The 22777-nt window shown below is 43.7% G+C and overlaps 1 protein-coding gene across 3 annotated transcripts in view; it reads right to left on the bottom strand.

Annotated features, from left to right (window-relative positions):
• Positions 1 to 22777, bottom strand: part of mib1 (MIB E3 ubiquitin protein ligase 1) — a 65971-nt gene that overhangs the window by 12570 nt on the left and 30624 nt on the right. For all 3 annotated transcript variants that reach the window (XM_080034727.1, XM_080034728.1, XM_080034726.1), the window contains exon 13: positions 328 to 460. In XM_080034727.1, coding sequence (XP_079890853.1) covers positions 328 to 460 — 133 coding nt within the window. The remainder of the gene's footprint in view (positions 1 to 327; positions 461 to 22777) is intronic.

Here is a 22777-nt window from a genome sequence, read left to right on the forward strand (position 1 = left end):
TATGATTGCAAAAAGGATATGAGGGCCCGATAGCACTAAAGAATACCCCTTGAGGCCCTGTGAACCGTATGGATCCAATCAAATAAATGGCAGTTGGTCTAGTGACTGGTCTACAGCTAGCTGGCTGTGAGGAAGTGCAGTGGGAAGCTTCTGTTAAAAGGTATGGAGTCAGGGAAAGCCAGGAGTGTAGGATGAGCTGATTCAGCTATTGCTTTAGTCTCTCCTATAGGGTATGAATAACTGCATCTGCTGTCAGTTGAAGTGATGAAGCATGCAATCCAAATGAGCTATTTATACGTCTGTGCGTGCTGGTGTGGTTGTTGTTACCTGGTGCACCAACAGCTCAGCCACCTCCACATGGTTGTTGAGGGCGGCCAGGTGCAGCGCAGTGTAACCATCGTCCTTCTTCTCGTCCACGATCCAAGGCCTCGGCAGTTTGGATAGCAGCACCCGCATGGCACTGCACAGAGAGGAGACAGAGGGACATAAGTGAGTGTTTAAATGGGCTGAGATCAGAAGCTTGACAGAAAAACACCTAAGAAGGTACAGACTGTACAGTCAATTGGATCGTTTATGATGTAAACTGTCAAAATGAATCTGTCTCTGACTGAATGAATGTCTCGTGAACTTTATGAATGCTTACGGCAAAAAACATCACAGTGCCGATACACAGCATATCCCAACACAATTTTTATTTCTTTATATCTTTTTTTTATATATATATACAGCAGAGCATATCTCATTTTCCCACATAGGGACAAGAATACTAAATCAACTCGGAGTGGAGTTGCTTTCCAAAGCAGCGTGTTATTTACATCAAGCTTTAAGCGGTACAAGTGTTGAGTGTACCCAGCCCCCCCTACCATCTCTTCAGTTAAAAAGGGAAGACGGTTTTCCCTTGATGATGCGCAAAAGTGCCTATCATTGCGAGGCAAAATGGTAATTACACAAGATTTAGCTGCATTCACTCAGGTCTCCGCCTCTCGGGGAAGAAAGAGACATGGTGGGAAATGGGAAGAAAAATCTATTGTTTAAACAGCGCTGTTTAACAGAGGTGGCCTGGTGTGGTGGGAAGAGGCAGGCAGTTCTGTGCCACTCAAGGTCATTTAGAGGATGTGTGCCACAGAGAGACATGGCTGTAAATGCAACTGTACAGAAGGCTAAGAAGGAAGTCACAGTGGGGATAAAGAGGGAGGCTGACTGCCATTCCCCTACAGTGTCATTGAAGAAAAGAGACAACCGTTTCTCCTAGTAAAAAGGAAATCACACGTTTAAAAAAAATCCTTTTTAAATTTAAAGATCACAGAAAGACAGCTGGTAAAATGAGAAAAAAAATCTTTAAAAAAAAGGTAGATTTGACTTGAGCAGTAATTAGAAATAAATGAAAGTCAACTAGGTTTCGTGGCATGACAGCTTTCGTTGAGTGTTTGAACTCCATCGTGTGCCCCCAACCCTGACCTCTCTACCTACATTTCTTGCTTTAGCCCCTGGGCACACATTTGGTCCATGAGAATAATGAAATGAGACTCATCCCTACTTTAGTGTACGACCAGTGCATGGGTCAAGCATATGGGATGAAAAACAAAGGCTGCCATCTTAATTCCTCAATACTATGGAATATGAAGCAAGACACTTAAAAAGCCATATCCCTGAAGTGTTCTTGTATCTGGTCTGTAGTTAGGTACACAATGTACCTTCAATACGCATTAAAATGGTAACACTGGAGGGAACACTTCTGACCTTGATTAACCCTGAATAATCATGCAGGGCATATCTTTGAACTGCGACAAAAGGAGGCAGCTGATCTTATTCTGACTCTGATATGGCTGAATAGCCCTAATGGAAGAACTGGCATGTTTATGGATACACCAGTAAGGTAAACAGGGTCTGAAGCGGTATAGGAGGAGAATGGGCTCCAGCACAGAGCATGAAGGCCACAGCATGCACAATCAACGAAAACGGTTAACTATTGAGACAGAAAAAAATAGAAAATAAATGCAAAGCAACATGCTAGCAGGCTTTCAGAGTGAAGGTAATCAGGACTGCTGGTTTTCTGCGGGCTAATGCTAAATCTACAGCTTGCCTCCATCCTTCTGGAGTATTTAAATAAAGCATCATCAGCACAGCCTCTTGAGGAGAGCATAGAGAAAGAGAGGAAAGAGGCAGGGGGGCAGGCAGTCAGCACCTCTGTACGGACAGAGATCCAGGGCTGGTGTACTGCTGCAGTGATGAACAGTGCAGCACACTGATCCCAGGCTCCCTCGCTCTCTCTCTACCTCTCCTTGCACTCACTTGGCTTACGCACACACACACCTGCATTGCTTGCAGCTATCTTCAACCACTTAATGCAGAGGAGCACTGCTTAAATGTGATAGCAACCGCACCCATTCTGCCTAATCCCACATTCATAATGTGTCGCCTTTGTTAAAAAGATTTATTTGCTCACATACTGTAGATTTACCATCTCAGGGGGGACTTTTGAGGAATTTCATCCGTGGTGCTCCCACTGGGAAGGAGTTGAAACTTAAACAAGCAAATTATTCAAGCAAAAGACCTTGTCAAATCAAATGCTCGCCTAAAGCTACAACTTGAAACTTAGTCCCAATGATTTATTATTATTTTTTATAGCTTTCTTTCAAGTGAGACTGATAGACAATACATTAATGTTGTTTTGTTTTTTCTTAACTACAACAGTCTTCACCAGAATGAAGGAAAAATGTCCCATATAGAGTCTTTGTTCTTCTCCTGCCCATTCTCCTCCCTTTATTGGTGCAACATAAAACATTTGTGAGATCTGGATTGGCTGGAAATATCTCCTATATGTAGAAAAACTGGCCAATGAGTGCACACCCACTACACTACAGGGGCAAAGCGGTGCCTTCTTGTGTGAGAACCAGGCGCTTTGAGTGTTGGGCAGGTGTTTGCTGGTGTGGGGGAGCCCCTCCAATAGAAGGCTTAGATTGACAGGCTCCCTGCCACGTTGGGTGAAACGGTCGGACATTAATATTAATGCCCCATACTGGCACTGCTGCAATGCAGTTAAGCTATTTCGCTGTAAAGGCAGAAAAAAAGAGAGCAAATTAAGAACGAAGAAATAAATCCTAGTTGTTGTGTTTTTTTTTATCTCTTGGGTAAGTGATGTTAGCAGTGACTGGAGGGGGTTTTGTGGGTTAGCCCTTGAGGTGGGTTGTCGACCGGGGAGAAAGAAGAAGAAAGAGAGCCTTAGAGTGAAGAGAGGAGGATCTGCTTGTGATCTCCTTAACACTAACTGAACAGAGTGTATGGTCAGTGTAAATGCAGCTGAGAAGAGGGAATGCTAGAGGAGAAGGGGAGAAGTGATGGAACTGGGTCACCCTGTGAGATATCTCAAGAGTCCCTCAGGAGAGCTGTTGTCCTGGGCTGCAATTTCTCATTGACCAGGACTTTCTCCGACACCCTCGGCTCTGTGTAGGTTGGCATTTGTTGTTGTATGTAAGACAGTGGAAGAGTGAGTCTGAGTCTGTGTGTTTGAGTGTAGGGGTCGACAGAGCCCTTCTGCTGCCCTCGCCTGGCTGACGGCCATCTGTGTGGTGGTCAGTAGCCGTTATTACAACAGGAAGGGAGAGTCAGGGGACAACAACTTGGGTAGGACAAGGCACAACAGGAACAGTCAACATCCAGCATGAGATTAATGGCTGGGCACAAACATATGGTTACTCTGATGTAGGGGACGTGTTTGGCATACCATCATCCACTAACAAAGGCTTCAAGCTGAAGAGTGGAGACGGGAATACTGCTTCGCAAATTAGTCGCCAAAGGGTGCCACCTGCCTTCAAACGAATACTGAAAATCAACAGCCTTCCAACTGTGAGAGGGCTTATAAGGTAAAAAAAAAATACATGTCAGATCTATTCTGGTGATCACACATATTACATATAACCCCAACACCTTAAGGAAAATGTTTTTAACTATATTATGATATATAATTCTGGTTCTTGGAATACAATCGAAATAACTATTTACTAAACTTTTATCAAAGCTATCAATTGCAATACACAGTCTACATTAGCAGATTGAGATGTGATTTTATCCATATCACTTTTAGAAATTACAATTTAAAAACAAACATAAACAAAAACAAAAAGTCCTTAAGTGCAACAGGATAAATTCTAAAGGCTACTTACTTAGCTGGCATGTCAAAAGACCTATGTCTTTATTCTATTCTCTTCAACTCTATTGCAGATGAACGCCATTTTAAGGTTGTACGCTTTTGGAAACAGCCAGTAAGTGGGCTCCGAGTTGAAATTCTTGTGTCAAAAATGCTATTAGTTAACTTTATCCATACTTCGTGAAACTGGTCACATTGTTCCATGAGGTTTGTCTGTATATTCCCTTTCCCAATACCAGCAGGGTTTTTTCTTCCTTGGGCACAGTCCTTATTGGAACAGCCTTTCGAGATGAGACAAATTCAGACGATACATGAGGTGTCAGCTCATCTGGGACAGGATCAATACTTTCAGGTCCTTTGAAATAGTGAACCCTGTTCCCAACAAATCATTCACAACTGCAACACACAAACTCCAAATGGAACTCTCCTTTCCACTCTGGGCAGTGTGGCGCACTTCATCAGGCATGATAGGTTCGGAAGATACAGACTCCCCAAGTCAGAGGCAGCTGGGAGGTATTAGTCATAAAAGTTCAGGATTTCACATCTTGAAACATGCTGCTTTGATTGGGAATGTTGGCTTACATATTGCGATACATCTTGTTTTTTTTTGTTGTTGTTATGTTTGTGTGGAAATGAAAAAGACATAACTTAAACTCCAAAAGGAGGACACCTAATTGTGAATTCTACTGCTGTCACTAAATAACAACAGATAGTGTAGAGGACCTGACAAACAATTTAAGTAGCCCTAAAATCCCCATGCAAATATAATTGGATGACATACAGATCCCTCAAAGTTCAGCCTGGCCCATCACTTCACCTCTAGAAGCAATTAGTTACCGGTACACTTTGTCAGGGCCGTCCCACCGCAACGGGCCGCCCGGCTGTGGACAGAGTAAATAAACACAGGTAGCGTCCAAGCCAGCAGTGCAGCAGAGAGCTGAGGACAAGAAGCTAACTGGCTCTGCGCGATAAAAAAAAATGGGGCTTTCATTACCATGCCGTGAAGAGAATAATTTCCCCTTACAATGTGACCTTCCCCTGCCTGCCTATACCTGAGGCCCCTGTGAGCATGCTTTTATTAAGGACTATTTGCATACAGGGAGGAAAAGACGGAGAAAGGGGATGCATTTCTATGATGTTTTGGTTATCACTATGGTTATTGCTAGTGCCTTGAAGGTTGTTTGGGAGACGCCAGGTGAATTCCCAAACATCTCAGGTACAGTTGTCAGTCCATTTGGGAAGAGGATGGGTGTGGGGGCATATAGGGGCTTAGCTTTAATTAGCCTTAAATCATCTGATATTATGGAGCATCCTGATTCATAGCAAATTATGAAATCGGAGGCAGAAAGACAGTCAGACAAGCCCAATGGTGCGTTAATGTCCCATTGGTTCGAGATGACCCAATTATTTTTCCCGCGCTCCTCTTCCTTTGCACTTTATGCTCCTTAGCGCCTTGAAAAAGCCTCGGTCTCATTTCTGTACCAGCCATAATAGACATAATACACATCCTTTTACCCAAAAAGAGAATAATGACTTACAAGATAAACCAAGGACATGCAGATTATATTGAAATAAAGAGACACCTAAATCATGCACCCTATAACAATTGCTCAATAACACTATTACCTAAAATACAGCCATGGAACTATTGCACATCGTGTTTAAAACTGGCTTTGGCTCGGCCTGGATCATAACTCATGTGCATTCCATTGTGCATTCATTTTAAGTCTTTGCTGCTGCAAATCTGGGAACAGTTCAGTACATATTACCTATTACAACTGAATTGAAATTAACAAACTAAAAACTGAATAGAATGGTTGACAGGACCACACGACAGTATTTGGTAGAACCATTTTAAATGATTAGAAAACGAGGCACAAAAACTGTAGCTCTACTCAATTATCAGCAAAATATACAAACAGACTTTAGTACGCTGTCATCATCACCGGAGCATCCACACTCACTGGCCTCTCTTTCATTGCAGTCATTGCATTCCAAACAAGTTGCTTACACAGCAAAGAAAATCATCTCTGACCCATTCACTCTGCTCGGGCCCTTTTCTACAGACAGGAGTATGCTACAGCTCACTACCCCTGCTGCTTTAAATACAGCTTTTTTATCCGACTAATAAATGTACTTATAAATGAACCAAAACAAAATACAGTTCTATGTTAAATGTGTACACCTAAGCACTTTGAAATATCAATATATCAATATGGTGTTTAACCTATTGTATCTATATTTAATGTTTATTATTGATGGGTTTGATGTGTTGGTGCTTATCCCCTGTGTATGCTGTGAGAAACTGTGCACATTCCTATGCTGTACTAAAAGCAAATGGCCCCTGTAACTGTTAATACGGTGATGACGAGAACCCAAACCACGTGTTAACCTATGGCTAACACAACACATGCTCCACCTGTGTTTTTCTCAAGTTCAAGGTGCAGCGATACTACTGATCTAAACACTACAAAAAGGGATGCTTGATTGGGTCAGCTTCCATTGGTAAGAATACAAGCTCTGTCTCCACTTTGTGAATTTGAACTTGTACGCTTACATGTACATGTTTCTAGCTTGCTAGTTCATCAACAGCACTCTTTGTTTTGAGCCGGCGTGTCAATGTCATTTAAATCACATACCCACCCGACTAAGTGACCTCTTATCTGTCAAGACAATGTTTCATTTTTCTCATACAATGATTCTTTCATTGCGACTGAGAGACTGGCCATTTTGTGATTTCCAAAGTTCCTTTCAGTCTCTATGAAACAATATCAGACTTACTGCTGCCTGGTTAAATTAACTGCAAGTGCTTCCACACAGAGGCACAAAGCGGTAAATAGAATCGAGGGATTGAGTCTGGGTTTTTTTGCAGAGCGGCGGAGATTTCAGCCACAGCGCTGAAGGTCCTTAGATCGACAGCCACTCTGCAGTGGGCCACACTGTCACCGTATGGGCAGACAGTCCATGATCTACAGTCTCACAGCAAATCTACCACTTTAAATCACACCTTACTCCCCCAGCCTGCCTCCCACCTTTCTGCCCCCCTCCCACAAACACATCCCACTCACCCTCCCACTGAAATGCTCATCTCTGTACGTTGTCACCTCTGAGGGTCCCTTTACACCCCAGCAAAGCCAGCGGTAGAAAGTACCTTCCCTTAAAGCACAACAGAAAAACGAGGGCAAATCACTATCAAAGCCGCTTCCGCAGTAATTGGCAGATCCAAAGTGATACAAACAAGCTGCCATATTGCTACTGATGAGTCTGACTTCTCCAGCTTTTACACTTCTAGGCACACGCACGCAGAGGAAGAGGCTGCGGCTGTTTGGTAATTAAAATCCATTGTTTGCAGTGGGAAATAATAGGGATCAAAGGGCCTTGTTTCAGCTTCTGCCTCCCCTAAGCACTGAGACAACAGGCCATATGCCCCAGAGCAACACACAAAATCTCCAACAGCCAACTTGTTAATGGCGGGGGAATGGGGCTTGTATTTAATGTACTATACATTACAAAGACAACACTGCATTGCAACTTGAACGTATAACACAAAGACCTATGATTTTACAGGTAGAGCTGTGACTGTTTGCTTCAAATGTCCTGCCTAATCCCAATAATAATGCATTTTTTACGTGCTATCCGTTCATATTCGCTTTTTCTCCCAGTATGCTTTGCATGTTCGGAAAGCAAGCATTCACACACACAATCACTCACATATTCTTATCCCCTTGACCTGTCATACCGCATTTACATGGGAGCCACTGAGCTCAATGTCCGTACGGGTCACCAGGAAACATGGTCTGCATTATTCAACAGCTAAGCGAGGTTTAGATGTGCACCTCGGACTGATGGTGTCCCTCAGGGTACACTAGGGTTACTAATACCACTTCCGCTGACAAAATCTATATATGCCCCGACATGGGATACTGAGCATAAATTCTACCAACACTGAATTATACTCTTCAACAAGGTGAACGTAATTCGGAAGTTGTTCACACAAGACTCTTGGATCTGCTCTTTTGGCTCCCTACACAATTTATATTGTTAAACAGGTCACTTCTTTTTTGTTTTTCACAGTGAAAATTTAAAATGGTTTTAAATGATTTTATGTATCTTGGCCACGGATAAAAACACTTCAGACAATGCATTAATATCCAATATAAAAGGACTTTGGTCCAGATCCCAAAAGCTAGACAACACTAAATAAAATCCAGGGTGATAATATTTGTACTTAATATTATTAATATGTGAAAAAAAAAACAATATTATGTGGATATAAAGTCGAGCTCTATGAGGTACAAAACAGGATTGGATAACAATAAATCACAATATTCAATCACTCTGTAACCAACCAGTTAAAAATGCAGTGACATGTTTTATTCAATTTTGTGTGGTGTGAAATCACATATATTGAGAGGGTTATACTGATGTTTTGCATGAGTTCACTCACTAAGAAATAGGCAGCACGCTACACATTCTTCCATTAAAAACACTTACCAAAGTGCCATCACTGATATTAAAGTACCATCAAACACAAAAATAAATTATATTACTTCTTCTAATACATCAAGTATATAGATAAACTACATTTGTTTTTAAATGGGGGGAGATATTAAATATGCCTGACAGCTGTGCTGTGGAAGTATATCACCTTGCTCTGTCATGTTTATTACCTGCATTGCTGAGGCACTTAAAGTGCCACAAATAAATCCTGCTCTTTCTAGGTTTGGCAAGTGGGGGGAAAAATACCATCACTGCTTATGGTGGCATCAAAATGCAAGCTTCTCTTTGCATGCTATAGTCACTTTCCCAGAAGCTCTTTATGTCCTTGAGTGCCTTCAGAAAGGGATGCAACCCTCCCTCGCTTGCTCTCCTTCCATCTATCCATCCCTTGATCCCTCGTTGTCTCTCTTCCCCCTCTATCCATCCATCCTTCTGTCCCTCGGCTCCCCCCACCCCTCCTCCCTCCCAACATGTGCTATAGCAACATAGCAGCCAGGACTCAATGCTTCAGCATGCCACAGGACAGACAGAGCATTACAGCATGGCTGAGCTTATCTATTGGCTTAGAGCCACCGTTGGCCCAGCCCTAGGAGGAAGTGCAGGCGTTCTGATTGGTCACTGGGGGATTGAGGCTTGTATCAGCTTGTCCTCTGACTGATCTGTTGGACTGGTCCCAACTCATGCAGATAGAGGTGGACACTGGGAGGGCTTCTAGGATTGGGCGACTTTTCTATTAGGTCGCAGTGCATTCTGCAGCTAACTGGTACCCGGGCTCACTGAATAAACCAGTCGCTGCCCTACATCTTTAATAGGTACACTCCTAAGTAAGTTATTTAAATAAGGTAAAGCACCATAATGCAGAGTCTAACGGCACGACTGGAGATGATAACAGATAGTACCAAGGAGACATGTGTAATTACAAATGATAAATCAGCAGGATCAGTCTCTAGACTACATAAAGTATGTTACAATAATTGTCCTGCATGAGGATATTACCTACCATTGTGGGCTACAAGAACTCCCTAAGTGCAGCTCATCTGGATTCAAAAGGTTACTTTGACATATCTCTCTGATCAGTTATCTTTTAATGAATTACAGCTGGGCACCTGTGTATACCCTTTCCCCAGACCAAGTTTATCGTTTCTACCACCCTGCAATCAGGAATGATCATATATTACTGCGTAAACATGGAGAGATCATCTGCACAGCAGATAAACACAATCGCACTAATAACCAAATCACTACACGTGACTTATCTTCCCAAATTTACCCAGCAAAACCCTAATATTCTACCGTCATGTTTGACATGAATATATGCATTGTGCATATGAGCATATGGTGACAAGGAGGAACTCATACATTGCCCTTAGCATTGGCAACATCTTTCCTATAACCTTTATTTATGTTATCTAGGGTTGTAGAACTGAAGTACTGCTAGGCTGTGTAAACAGACATGTTGCTAGCTACGGTGGGCTCCGTCGTTTACATACCCGTTTACAGATTCTAGGCTGTGTATTAACACTGGACAGGTAGCGAGAGAGAGAGCGATTCAGAGATTGTGAGAATATATTCACTGATGGGTAAAATAAAGCCTGGATTTAAGTTTTCTGGCGGCAAAACCCCCCAGAACAAGGGGTCATAAAACGAAGAAACCCAGCCCTAGTTTCATCACTACTGATAAGGTTTTGGATCCCCATTGGCAGAAATCTTCCAGTCAACCATGTGACCATGCTATGATAAAACCAGCAAGCACCCCAAAATCCAAGCCTTTCGCAGTGGAGCCATCCACAAAGCGGGTGTTTGCTAACTTTAAACTGAGCTCACAGACTGCTGGCCAGCAGTCTTTATCTTCCCGGATCTGAAGGAAGTTTCACCAAAGGAACTTCATCCTACCACGGCTGCAGAAACTCAGCCGTGCCTTCCTCCCTACCAGTCGGAGAAGAAGCCGAGCGTCCCCGAACGCAACAGACAGTAAACTGCCTTACCGCCTCCGCAGAAGACGCACGCCACCACCGGAGCAAGCCAGCTGACCGTGACGGTCCCCGTCTTTCCCCAAGAAGCAAGATTGTTTTCCCCGGCATAAAAAGCAGGACCCTCCTCTAACCTGCCGTGTGGACAACAGGATCCTATCCTACCCATCGCTTCTCATCACCATCGGAGACTATTCACAGTAGGCATTTGTCTGGGCTATTAAGTAGGCTATAGATATCTATTTAGGTATACTGTACATTAACTTAAGGTTAAGGTACCGACTGACGAGTCGTTTTTCCCTGTTTTAAATGTGATTCTGACAGCATTATTTTCATAATAATTGCCTAACTCCTCACTGTGTTTTCCTCCCGCTTTCCGGGAGATGTTTGATTGTTGTGATTGTCGCTATGTGCCAGAACAGCTGTTCCCCTCTGATAACTCCAAAGCAGCATCAGCTTTGTGAGACCACTCACAGATTGAATGACTGTAGGCTATAAATCAAGGTGTACAACTAACTGTGCACTTTCTGTGGCGAGCTTTTACTTGATCTCCTCTTTCTATCTCTCTCTTTATTCAAACTCTGTACATCCGCACACCAACACATATTCTTACATTTGCGTCGCGATTGTTAAGCATATGACCGTTAACTTCTGTGGTTTCCAAAGTTAAATTGCGTGGGTCGTGAGCGCTGACCCCCTTCACGTGTCTTTAACGTCACACGTCACAGTTAGGACGTCTCCGCCACGTGATTGCGTCGCCATCGGTGTCCCCCTTCACGTGACGAAAACGTCACAAGCTGTCTGCCATTTTTGGCTTTGGGCGGTGTCCACCCCCCCTTCCTTTTTGACACCCACACACACACAGTGGTACATACACATGTACTATAGCCTGTGGGTTTGATTCTAAACTGTTCTTATTATTGCTTGTGCTATGTCTGCTTTCTTAAATTAGATTAGTTAATGGTTATTGACTTATGTGTATCGTTTTAATCAACTTGCCTAAGTAAATAAACCCTTACATTTGGATTTTAAGAAGCAGTGTCTGTGATATTTGTGTCTTGTATTTCACTAATGGCTGGTAAATAAGGTTTATGCTCAAATATTCACTCCTTCATTATCTTAAATGTACATTGTAACCAACTTTGACATTTTCAAGATACATCCCTTTAACATTATGAGAATGTTTTTCTGATTTGATTCAAAGTTCCCTTTTTCAAAGGGTGGTGCTCCGTAGGTATTAATAAGTAATTTGATTAGCTGGACTAATTAAATTGATCATCATTAATTAACAATTTTTCTTAATATTATAATTTCCTTGAAATTAATAACATTCTTGACTTTGACCAAATCTACCCCTTATGAATTCCCAACAACAGGCATTCTCCTGGATTGCTGACTCCACATTTAATGCTGCACATGAATAGAAATAGACCATAATCATTATGCTATGGGTGTGCGTGAGTGTGCCTCTGAAAAAATGGTCTGGCACACACATGAACCCCTGTAATGCATATAGATATTTATACATTTTGTGAGTCACTTAACGGGAACGTGTGGCGGCAGTAAAGAACGGTAAAAGATCATAGTCAGTGAGAGGAGCTTCCCCTGCAGTGAGGCTGGGAGGGAACAATGGGCTGTTGGATCAGAGACCCTGACTGCCACTGGCTTCCCCCTCCAGCACCCAGGTAGGTTGGCCCATTCATAAATCACTTTTATTCCTCCGAGCGCTCAACAGCCTCACCTCTTCAAATGATGCACTGTGTAAAGGGGGGATGAGAACGGAGAGGGAGGGAGGGAGGGAGGGAGGGAGAGGAGAGGAACTGACGAGAGAGATAAAGTAAAGCACAGGGAAGAGCCAGGCTGATGGAAGGGGAGCATGGAGATTTACTCAAAAAGCACAAACTGGACTCATTAGAAATGGCTCTAATCCCTCTATGATGGTGCCTGGTGGGCAGGCACACAGAAAGGAGGAATTAAGGCAAGCTAAAAAAGATCGACCAAGACTCCCACAGCATGATTGAAGCTCAAAGAAAAAAATAGGGGACTCATCACCATCTGAAGCTACCCAGAATCCCTAGTACAAAACTTTATAACCTGAGTGGAAAACTAGTTGTACTTTTCACAAAATCAAGAGGATGTGCTCTCATCAGACCTGTCCATCATATGAAAGAACCAAAAAATATATAATACTTATATGTATATATCTTACACTATACACCGGAGAACTTTTCTGTGTTTTATAGTTTTCTACGTCTAAAATCACAGTGGATGCAATCAGGCTAAGAAAGACTTTACTGTCAAAGTGAAAACCAATCTCTACACATTTGTCTTAATTAAGTACAAATAAAAAAACAAAATAATTGATTGTATTCACACCCTTAAGTCAATATTTAGTAGAGGCACCTCAGGCAGCAATTACAGCCTTGACTCTGCGTGAATAGATCTGTGTGGACATTGCTTTTTTTTTTTTTTTTTTTACCCCCATTCGTCTTTGCTAAACTGCCCAAGCTCTGTTATGCTGCTGCATGAGATCCAGGAGAAACAAGCCATTTTTAAACTCCTGTCACACAAGCCCTAGTACAGGGCCTGCAGCAGAGAATCATCCTCACAGCATGATACTGCCAGTGCCAACACCAATCTTCATGGTGAGGACAGAGCATCAAAAACAGCAGTGGGCCTCTCCATCATTTGTCAAACATTGATTAGAAATTGGGGATCTCTTTGGTGATTTTATAAAATATCTAAAATCTGCTGGCTTCACTGCAGATGATTCAGACATTCAATCAGAAGAACTATATGGAGGGTGAGTATTATGCATTCTGGAGAATGCTTGCTGTTAAAATCAGAGAATAACTCCTCACGGTACGCTACCTGGACATACTGTGTGTGTACTGAAAAAGAATCCAGTGTAAATACAGCCTAGGCTCTGTAAACTGGCATGTTGCTAGCTACGGTAGGCCCACATATGCGTATTTTTGCCCCTTTTCTGTTAATTAAAATAAATATCGTCAAAAGATATCCATTCCCAATTCTTGCAGGAACAGGAAATGAACAGCTCCAATTATCAGCTAATTAATAGAACATTATTTTCCATCCACACTTCCTCTTCTGAACAATACAAAGAATCATTTAATCAAATGGTTGATACTCTCACACCAATCTGTTTTACTTTTTTACTTTTTAGAAATTTGAATGGAGATTATGCGATGGGCAGTACAACAACCAGTCCCACCCTCTCATCCAGTGAAAAGAAAGCACATCCATTAGTCGACCCTTTCCTTATTGATCGATTAACTGCTCAGCTAAACATTCAGCCCGGCTCTATTCATCATGGAGGGAAGATGTACACTGTGCTACTGAGTTTCGGGGGCCGATGGGACGTCGGGATTTAATTGATATTAAACTGGTGGGTGGGGTGGGGACCCACTGAGGGGATACACAAAGAACACAAGGGCATCTTACATGGAGATGGTTATACAGTAGCAAATACACACAGTACATTAAAAGTCCCATTGTGACGGAGTTTAGCTTTGCTGGAAATTAACTGTTGGTTCAATTTTAAGTGGTCTGCAAACGCAAGGCAATAACAGGTGGACATTCACAGTTGCCATTTAGGAAGCTGCAATTCTGCACTTTGATTGGCCATGTAAGGTCAAGCCTCGAGCAGACACATTAGCCAGGAATCCATTTTACCTCGCCAATGGTCAATTCTTGTAACAGCCGTAAAGATAATGCAATCGAAAAGCTATAAATTGCAGTGACAATACATTAATTAAATTGCACACTTAAATCTATGCAGAATTATCCACCACTGTGGAAGAAGGCCCTTGAATATAACTGTCAGTAAAGGGCTTGTTAAAAGGCTTATCAAATCAAGGACCACAGAACTGTGTGACTTTTTTTTTGTATTGCTCATGAAAAATACACTTTGACAAATGTTCACGCTGTATCGAAAGTGTTTGTGAGTTTTTCATAATCTCATTCAACCACGACTGAAATGCCACCGTTTCCATGTGATCACCTTAAAGAGCACTTTGATGTTCAAAAACACACCCCGGGGAATTCTGCAGTAAAAAATTCAGGTGGGGGAAAAGTACAGAGGACTGGTGTGCTGCCATGGAGGAGAGAGTAAAATATTAGATGAGGGCACAGAAGACGTTGCTTCGGCACCGTATAGATGTGCCCCGTGATGAGACCGACTAATTAAACAGATTCTACAGTGGCCGCGCCTCGGGAAGGCTTGAAAAAGACACTTGGAAATTAATGAGAGCTCAAAAAGGGAGAGAAAGCAGCGAGCCCAAACTTTTTCAATGCCTCAGAGGTCAGGGTGCCACTTGTCCCCCTAAATGAAGGAATAAATAAATACATAAAAGAAAAACAGTAATAATTCCTGCAGCCTAACACCCTGCATGCTTCTCTGCAATACACATTCACCCCTTACTCTCTCCTCCATTTCTCTAATATACTGGTATTCTAAGTATAGAGGTGAGCAGACGGAAGCTCTACCATAAGCAGAGTTTTCAAGCTCTATTTAAAAAGAAGAATGATAGAAACTGGTGTGTGTGTGGCGGGGTCAAAAGGACACAGAGAGTGGGGGTGGTATCAGTGAGGTGGTGGTGAAGGATGTAAAGCAGGGGACAGGGGAGTGGGGGGGTGGGGGTTGGGGATCAAGAATATACAAGTGGAGGCACGAGAGACCACTTTATTTGGAGCTACTAAAAATAGCGCAGCAAATGGTAGCAGGGGCTCGCTGGCCTAACACTCCTCTCTCCTTCCAGGCCGGTGGAATCGATAGGCAGGGAGCCGTATGGGGAGGCTTCCTGGAGACTGCAGCCAACAGTTGCTGAGTGTGTGTGTGTGTGTGTGTGTGTGTGTGTGTGTGTGTGTGTGTGTGTGTGTGTGTGTGTGTGTGTGTGTGTGTGTGTGTGTGTGTGTGTGTGTGTGTGTGTGTGTGTGTGTGTGTGTGTGTGGAAGTAAGAGAGGGGACTGGGGGAGTTTAGGGGGGTGGGGGTGAGGCAAGGAGAGGAGCAGAGTGGAGTGAAGCGGAGCTGGAACTATTTTTTGCACTGCCTGACTAAATATGGTAAGGGAGGTGGTGAGACAAGACACATGAGCAGCCCGGCAACAGGGGCCGAGGCGTGTTTCAAATGCTTGACTTCCCCACAAAGTGCTGCTAACCGTTTAGCTTAGCCTTCACCCTGAGCTGTGGGGCTAGGAAACCCTGGCCGGTTGACCTCCTGTCCTTAATTTGCTGCCACTGTGCTCTACCTGAGGTCTTTGCCCACCAAACTACAGCAGCACCTCTTACTTGATCTTTTCCCAAGTATAAAGGTGACCCTCGCGTTGCACCATCAAGAACGCATGAGCTGCATATTGAAGATTCACAAGTACAAGAAATCTTCAAATATACAAAAAAAAACTGAAAAAGCAATATCCCCTGTCTCTAGTCTCTAACAATGGTAATCAAATTTGCATGGATCGCAAGGGACTATTAAAAGTACAGCTGTCTTCTACCGCAGAGGCACAGCCAGCTCTTTTTTCTTCTTCTTTTTAAATACCTCCATCATAATTTTTGCTTTCAAACATTCGGTAAACTCCCCCTTCTAAGCTGCCGTATAAAGTTCCACTGAATAATAAAAGCGCATTTTAGGAGCGGGATAAAGCTCTGGGGCTGCGTGCGTGTGTGTGTGTGTGAGTCGACGGAATAAGAAAAAAAGGCAGGGTGGGAGGACGGGCTGGTACACCACTTTCTGCCTCCTCCACCGACCGGGGCATCCTCCTCAGCTCTCTCTCTCTCCCTCAGAATGCACATGATGGAGAGGAGAGTGCTGCAGATTTTTTCTCCCCCCCATCTCTCTCTCTCTCTCTCTCTCTCTATGCATCCCCTTTTTTTCAAAAGACAGCTCTTCATGTCAGCCCTACGTTCCTTTTTCCGTTTGTGTGGGAATGTGTGTGCACGTGTGTGTATGTGTATGCCCGCTTCCTCTCCTCTTTTCCCCCCTCCTCCCCTCCCCTCCCCTCCCGACTCTGGCACTCAACCCGCCCACCACCACCCCTCCTCCCCCCAATCAGAGAAGCTGATTCAGCGAGTCAGGCGTGCACCCGGCACACACGATGGCTGCAGCAGCTGGAGCGCTCTCTAGGTCATTATGGCTCTCTTCACTACACGGGAAGAGGAGGAGAGGAGGAGGGGAGGAGCAGCTCAGATAGGAAAACTGATCCGACAGGTAATATATGCTCTTCCTTGGCTTTTGGATGGAGTTTACCCCCTTCGCAGGGCCTTGACGTCTCCCTCTCTTCTTCTTCTTCTTCTTCTTCTTCTTTCGGATGCGATCAGTTATTAACCGCATGGTTTGCCAAAGAGTCGCGTATAGTCGAAGAGAGGGAATGTTCTGTTTCTGCAGCAGCAGCAGCAGCAGCACTACTGGCATGGGACAGAACTTAACCAGAGAACACCTTTGTTTTTTTTGTTCTCTTTCTCTTGTCCCCTTTGTCTTAAGATAAGGGAAGAAATAAAGGCTTTCTAAAATTAAAAAAAAAGTATGAAGAGGAAGAGGATGCAGGAGGAGGTGGAGGAACAGGGAAAAGGCAGGCTGGGGAGTTGCTATGGCCCACATGGATTTTAGCCCTGTTTTTTGCACTCTTCACTCTATCTCTCTCATCTTGTTCTTTCTCCCTCCCTCCCTCCCTCCATCCCTCCCTCCCTCCCTCCCTCCCTCGTCTTGCTCTCTCTTTCTCTCTCTTGTGTTCCTGGCACTGGCCGGACATGCTGCAGCAGCAGAGCTCTTTGGCTCATTAGGCTTCATGGTTGCAGCCCTGCCGCTATCTAATGACGGACTCGTTAACTCAGACCTGCACTGGTGTGGAGAGACATTCCCTTATGCACAATTCGCCCTCTGCATCCGACACCTTCCAAGAGGCTTTTTTCACCATGACAACGGATACTATAATTTGTGGGACTTTTAATGTCTTATTTTTTTTGTCTCTTTTTTTGTTTTCTTTCAAGGTGGTCTTCCCAGACCACTTTTAAATGTAACTGAGGGGCGGGGGAGGTCACTGCCATTCTTAATAGATGGGAGGTAAGTTTGAGACCACATCGCACTTTTGAGCCCAAGGTTGGCCGATTGGGGCGGAAGGATGAATTGTGGCGACAAGAGGGATGACGAAGCATCAGAATAATGAGCAGCGGGCAGGTCGGAAGTTCTGATCATGGGAAAAGCGGATTGACGGCACACAGCTGTGAGAAGTGTATTAACACAGATGTGGGAGAGGGGGGGGGGGATTGGGCAGCAATGGTTGGCTGAGTAGATGTGTGTCACAGGCTGAACCCACAGCACTTAGGTTAGTAACCCAGTTTCTTCTCTCTCTCTGTAACAAATGCTATAGGCTAGGCAGGGCATGCAGGGCACACAGTACTGCAGTGCTATCGCCCAAACCAGAACAGACACAACAACCAACGGGATAATTCACTGGTTCACGTTCCCAAACCTCCATCCCGCTGTATGAAGGAAGGAATTCCAGGCCCTCTCTCTCTCTCCTGTATGCTCGCCCTCTCGAGTGGCTGTGACATTTCCTAAACAGGACGTCACACCTTTAGGACCCTGCCCAACCAACAACTGGCACCTCCAGTTCAACCTCATCTCATTGCTATTCTAAACTCTTCCACTGCAAAGACATTGCACCACTTTGCCCATTTATTTAGTTCTCTGCCATCAAGTCTCCCAACTCAACCCTAAGCTGGTCTCCCCTAATCCATTTTTTTCTTTCTTTCGTTTTACACCCATTGCCTCAGCACCTAGCCTGCTGGCTAGCTTAGTGTGGTTGGAGGCAGTGTGGACTTGTGGAATGTGTTGGTCTGGGGCAAAGATTCATTAGAGACTTGCTGTATAATTCTCGCCACCATGCAAATGGTTATTGATCTGTTCCACTCCCTATGCGATAGAACAGCTGGTTTCACTGTAAACACAAGGCAGGTGAGGTTTGATAAGAGGAAAATGAAAAGATGGCCATACAAACTGTGATCTACATGTGGTAAGAGAGAACAAGGTAAAGAGAGAGAGGGGGGGGTGTTGGTGTTAGTGGGTGGGGGGTATAGTCAGGGCCAATCCACAAGTGCTGAGTGAGCATTAGCGCCTTCATGTGACCTATGGCCTGCCTCTGCGCCTAAAGCCCAAATCCTGCTCACAATAGCTTCCTGTTCCACTTGGATCACCCTCGTTTTCAAACATCAGCAAGCGCACCAGCTAGCCACTGGGGACGTTGCTGACACGAGAGAGACAAGGGACAGACTAGAGAGGGGGGACATATCGGTGCAAGTACGAGGTAGGGAAAGGAGAGGAGGATATAGAAAAGTGGGGGTGAAATTAGAGATGGCGGTGAGGGAGACAGACTAAAAGAGAAGTGGGAGGAGAGAAGTGAAAATGATCAGTATGTCAGCGGGGCCATTCAGCTTATAGGTGCACTGCCTATTCCAGGACAGAGCAAATGGTCATCATACAAGAGGAGGTGCACACAGAGGCACCCCTTCCACCATGGACTTTCCACCAAGGAGAAAGCCTTTTCCTTCTTTGCTGATTTTTTTCCTTCTTCCAACCCCCTAATCTACTTCCTTGACATTCTTCCTGGAAAGAGAAAAGAGCAACTGCCAAAATAAAAATAAAATCCTCCTGGTATCTCCCAGTTGTGTGGAGGACAGCGGGGGTCACTGGGACAGTCGATTTATGGTATGGACTGCAAAACTTCTGTTGTGCTCAGGGGCGGGGGGACTGGCTGTTCAGCCTTACATGGCAACCAAACGAAAGCCTTGAGTGTTGAACTGAATTTACACTCAAAGTCACCTTACAGTGCAGACTACCATACTTGGGAGAGAGAGAGAGAGAACGGTGAGGAAAGATATTCTGCTCGTAACTTCCTGACCTTGAAAAAAAAAAAAGGTGAGAACATTTCATACCTAAGATTACCTCCCTGGTGTACATACTTCTTTATGTACCCATATGAACATATAATAGCTATGGAATGTAAAGAAGTATGTATGCTTGGTGAGGTGCGAGTCCTCGTTCTGGAAAAAAAATATGTTGGACAGCGGTGTTTGAGGAAATGTTTGTGCTTTGCAGATTCTTAATATGACTGGGATCGTGGTGTGAGAGAAAATAGCATGCAAGTATAGAGAGAGAAAGAGGGGGGAAGTGAGTGAGAGAGAGAGAGAGTGAGAGAGAATGACTGCGAGTGGTAAGGATCATACATTAGCTATACTGTCTCTGGGCAGTCTCACTGCAGCAATAAACGCTGTAGGGGAATTTACCGCTTTCTCAATCTGGCTTACTTGGCCAATAAAATTCTCTCATCCCAGATATGCCAACACTTCATTAGCCAATTATGTAAGGTAGCCCTAAAAGATAGGAATCATGTTTTGAGCTTGCTCTGTCAGCAGTGTGATTTCAGTGCACTACTTCAGTCACCTACACACCGGCTATGGGCAAACAGTCGCCTTGTGACATCGTCATATAAACAGGGCCTCCTTTCATTATTGGGTGATTTTACTGCATTACAGCCCTTGATATTAAGCCAGCTGCAACTTAGCACCAACTTCGAGTGCTATGCTGGGGCTGGTCCTAAACATTAATACCATAATCTTTTCCAGTGCTCCAAGATGGATCAAGGGGAAAAGAAAGCAAGGTGAATTGGACCAAAATTCTGTCGTTGTTGCTGGCTTTTTTTGTGTGTGTTGTAAACATGAAACTGAAAAGCCAGGCCATAGTTGCTGAGGAGGCAGAATGAAGAGGCACTGAGGTTGCTGCTGCTGTAAGCTGCATCTATTCTACAGCTGTATCATATGGCTTCCGTGTTAACAATCTTGTGTGTTTAACTATGACCGTCCTCCCTTTATGCCGCTGCCCTTATCCGCACCCCCATCCCCACATCAACCCGGCTGCCCCCGTGCTCCCCCCTCCCTTCCCCCTGATTCCTGCTCTCATTGTTCACGTTTGCTATGCTTGCCAAATGCTTTGCTGGGCTGCGTGGCAGTCAGATTAGACCATCAAAAAAGTGACAATGCAGGATCAGAGGCAACTCTGGCATGTCAGCTGATTCCAATTGTTGACCGCTTCGAACAGAAACAAAAAAAAAAGGTATCAGAATATGGACAGAGGCACAGAGAGAGAAGTGAAGCCGCGGGGGGAGGTGGGGAGTAGTTTGCATGGCGGGCTATTCATATCAAGCACTTTCACCTTTTCTGACCCCGCTCTTTGGCCTGTGCTTGTATTTTAGACAATGCCTGTAACCGCTTTTAGCACAGGTTTACCTTTCTTTATATCCCACTGTGATGTAGAGCCACTGAAAGAACTCTTTTCACCGCATGTTCGCTCGAGATTTAAAAAGCTAAATATATTAAAAATACATCAAATAAACATGAAAATAGACTATCAATACCTGTCCTCGTATTATCATAACTATTTGAGGACTGAACAACTAATTAGTTAATTAGTGGATCTGTGCCTAAGAATATCCAATATGAAATTACAACAGGACAAACAGTAAACCTTGAATGATTTCTAAAACTGAAACTAAAACACAAGCAGTGCCTTTATATAGTTAATCCTCCTCCATCAAATGAATTAACAAACAAATATCTGTTGTTAGAGGCAGCAGCCTGGGATGTATCCGTCCCTACAAAATTTCTACCGCAGTGGAGCAAAGAAAACGTGTACGTATGCCACTGTAGCACGACAGCTTTATTCTAATGAAATACCAGACACTTCATTCTGAGCTGATTAATTAATATGCCAAGGGTATGACTGAATTATTATATTCTCCTTGAATAATATAAGAATCTAAGCTGTGACACGACTGACACCAACACTAACAATCGCCTTTATTTTTAAACTAGGGTAGTAACAGTGATTAAAAAATACATCTCTGTCTGATTACTTTGTCTTGAAGCAGGACTTTCTTCAAATAAAATAATAATGTTGACTATAAAAACTGATGAATTGTGGATTGTTTAAATTCAGTTTATATTCATTCAAATTTGAAAAGGAGAGCATCAGAATGAACCTGAATTTTAGGCGTAGTTCTTTCATTTATTCTTTTATTATATCTGTCTAGCTCTCGTTTCTGTCAGGAGATCAGAGGCGTGTAGGAGTGCATGGCTTTTGCACTGCATGTTTCTACCCGACCCTCAATAGCATTGACCTGGTGTCTGAGTGACACACACAGCAGATGCTGACATTATCAAATGCTCAGTGCCTGTCGTCCCCCTGCTTTTGCCCTGTTATGGCCCTTAGACGAGGTGAGCAGCCCGGCCACCTGACTCTGAGTGACTGTGTGTGTGTGTTTCTGTGTGTGTGTGTGTGTGTGTGTGTGTGTGTGTGTGTGTGTGTGTGTGTGTGTGTGTGTGTGTGTGTGTGTGTGTGTGTGTGTGTGTGTGTGTGTGTGTGTGTGTGTGTGTGTGTGTGTGTGTGTGTGTGTGTGTGTGTGTGTGTGTGTGTGTGTGTGTGTGTGTGTGTGTGTGTGTGTGTGTGTGAGCAAGCATGAATGTGTATGTCTATGTTACAAATAGACTTGCCTCTGGTGTGCCATATCAAGCTGGCCCTATGTTGACCTCCATCCTGTCTACAAGCAGTGCCGTATATCACTCAGCTGTCGCTGGCCACTCTGAGAACTTCATTCTAGCCTTGGCAGAAAAAGTCAATAATTCTAACAGCCAACTAAAGTAATTAAAGCTGGTAAAAACAAAAATGAACTGTATATTATATTAATCTACACAACAGCTTTACGAGAGAAATCACAGATAAAAAATACCACAGCAGTGAGATTCAAATGAAAACTAAAATATAACAACTGTGCATGGTTAATGTTTGACGTTGCTCTCACAGCTTACTGATGCTTTACTGACCTTATGATGACTGCAAATACCATAAATGTTAGGAACACACACACACAAACTAACAGTCAAAGCTCTTTACGCGGGTGCTAAACTGATCATTCTTGTATTAATAAAAAATATGGATTTTTTTCCCATTACAGTACAAATGTAGAGCCCTGAAGGCGACATGCAATTATCTGCCCTCAGTCTGTGTTCAAGCACCCACCTCTACATTACAAATCAGTCTCTAGGACTTAAATGACTGATTTAAATGAATGTTGTGACTTGACACCCTAG

Source organism: Ammodytes marinus, assembly GCF_949987685.1.
Source record: "Ammodytes marinus genome assembly, chromosome: 9".
Lineage (NCBI taxonomy): Eukaryota > Metazoa > Chordata > Actinopteri > Uranoscopiformes > Ammodytidae > Ammodytes > Ammodytes marinus.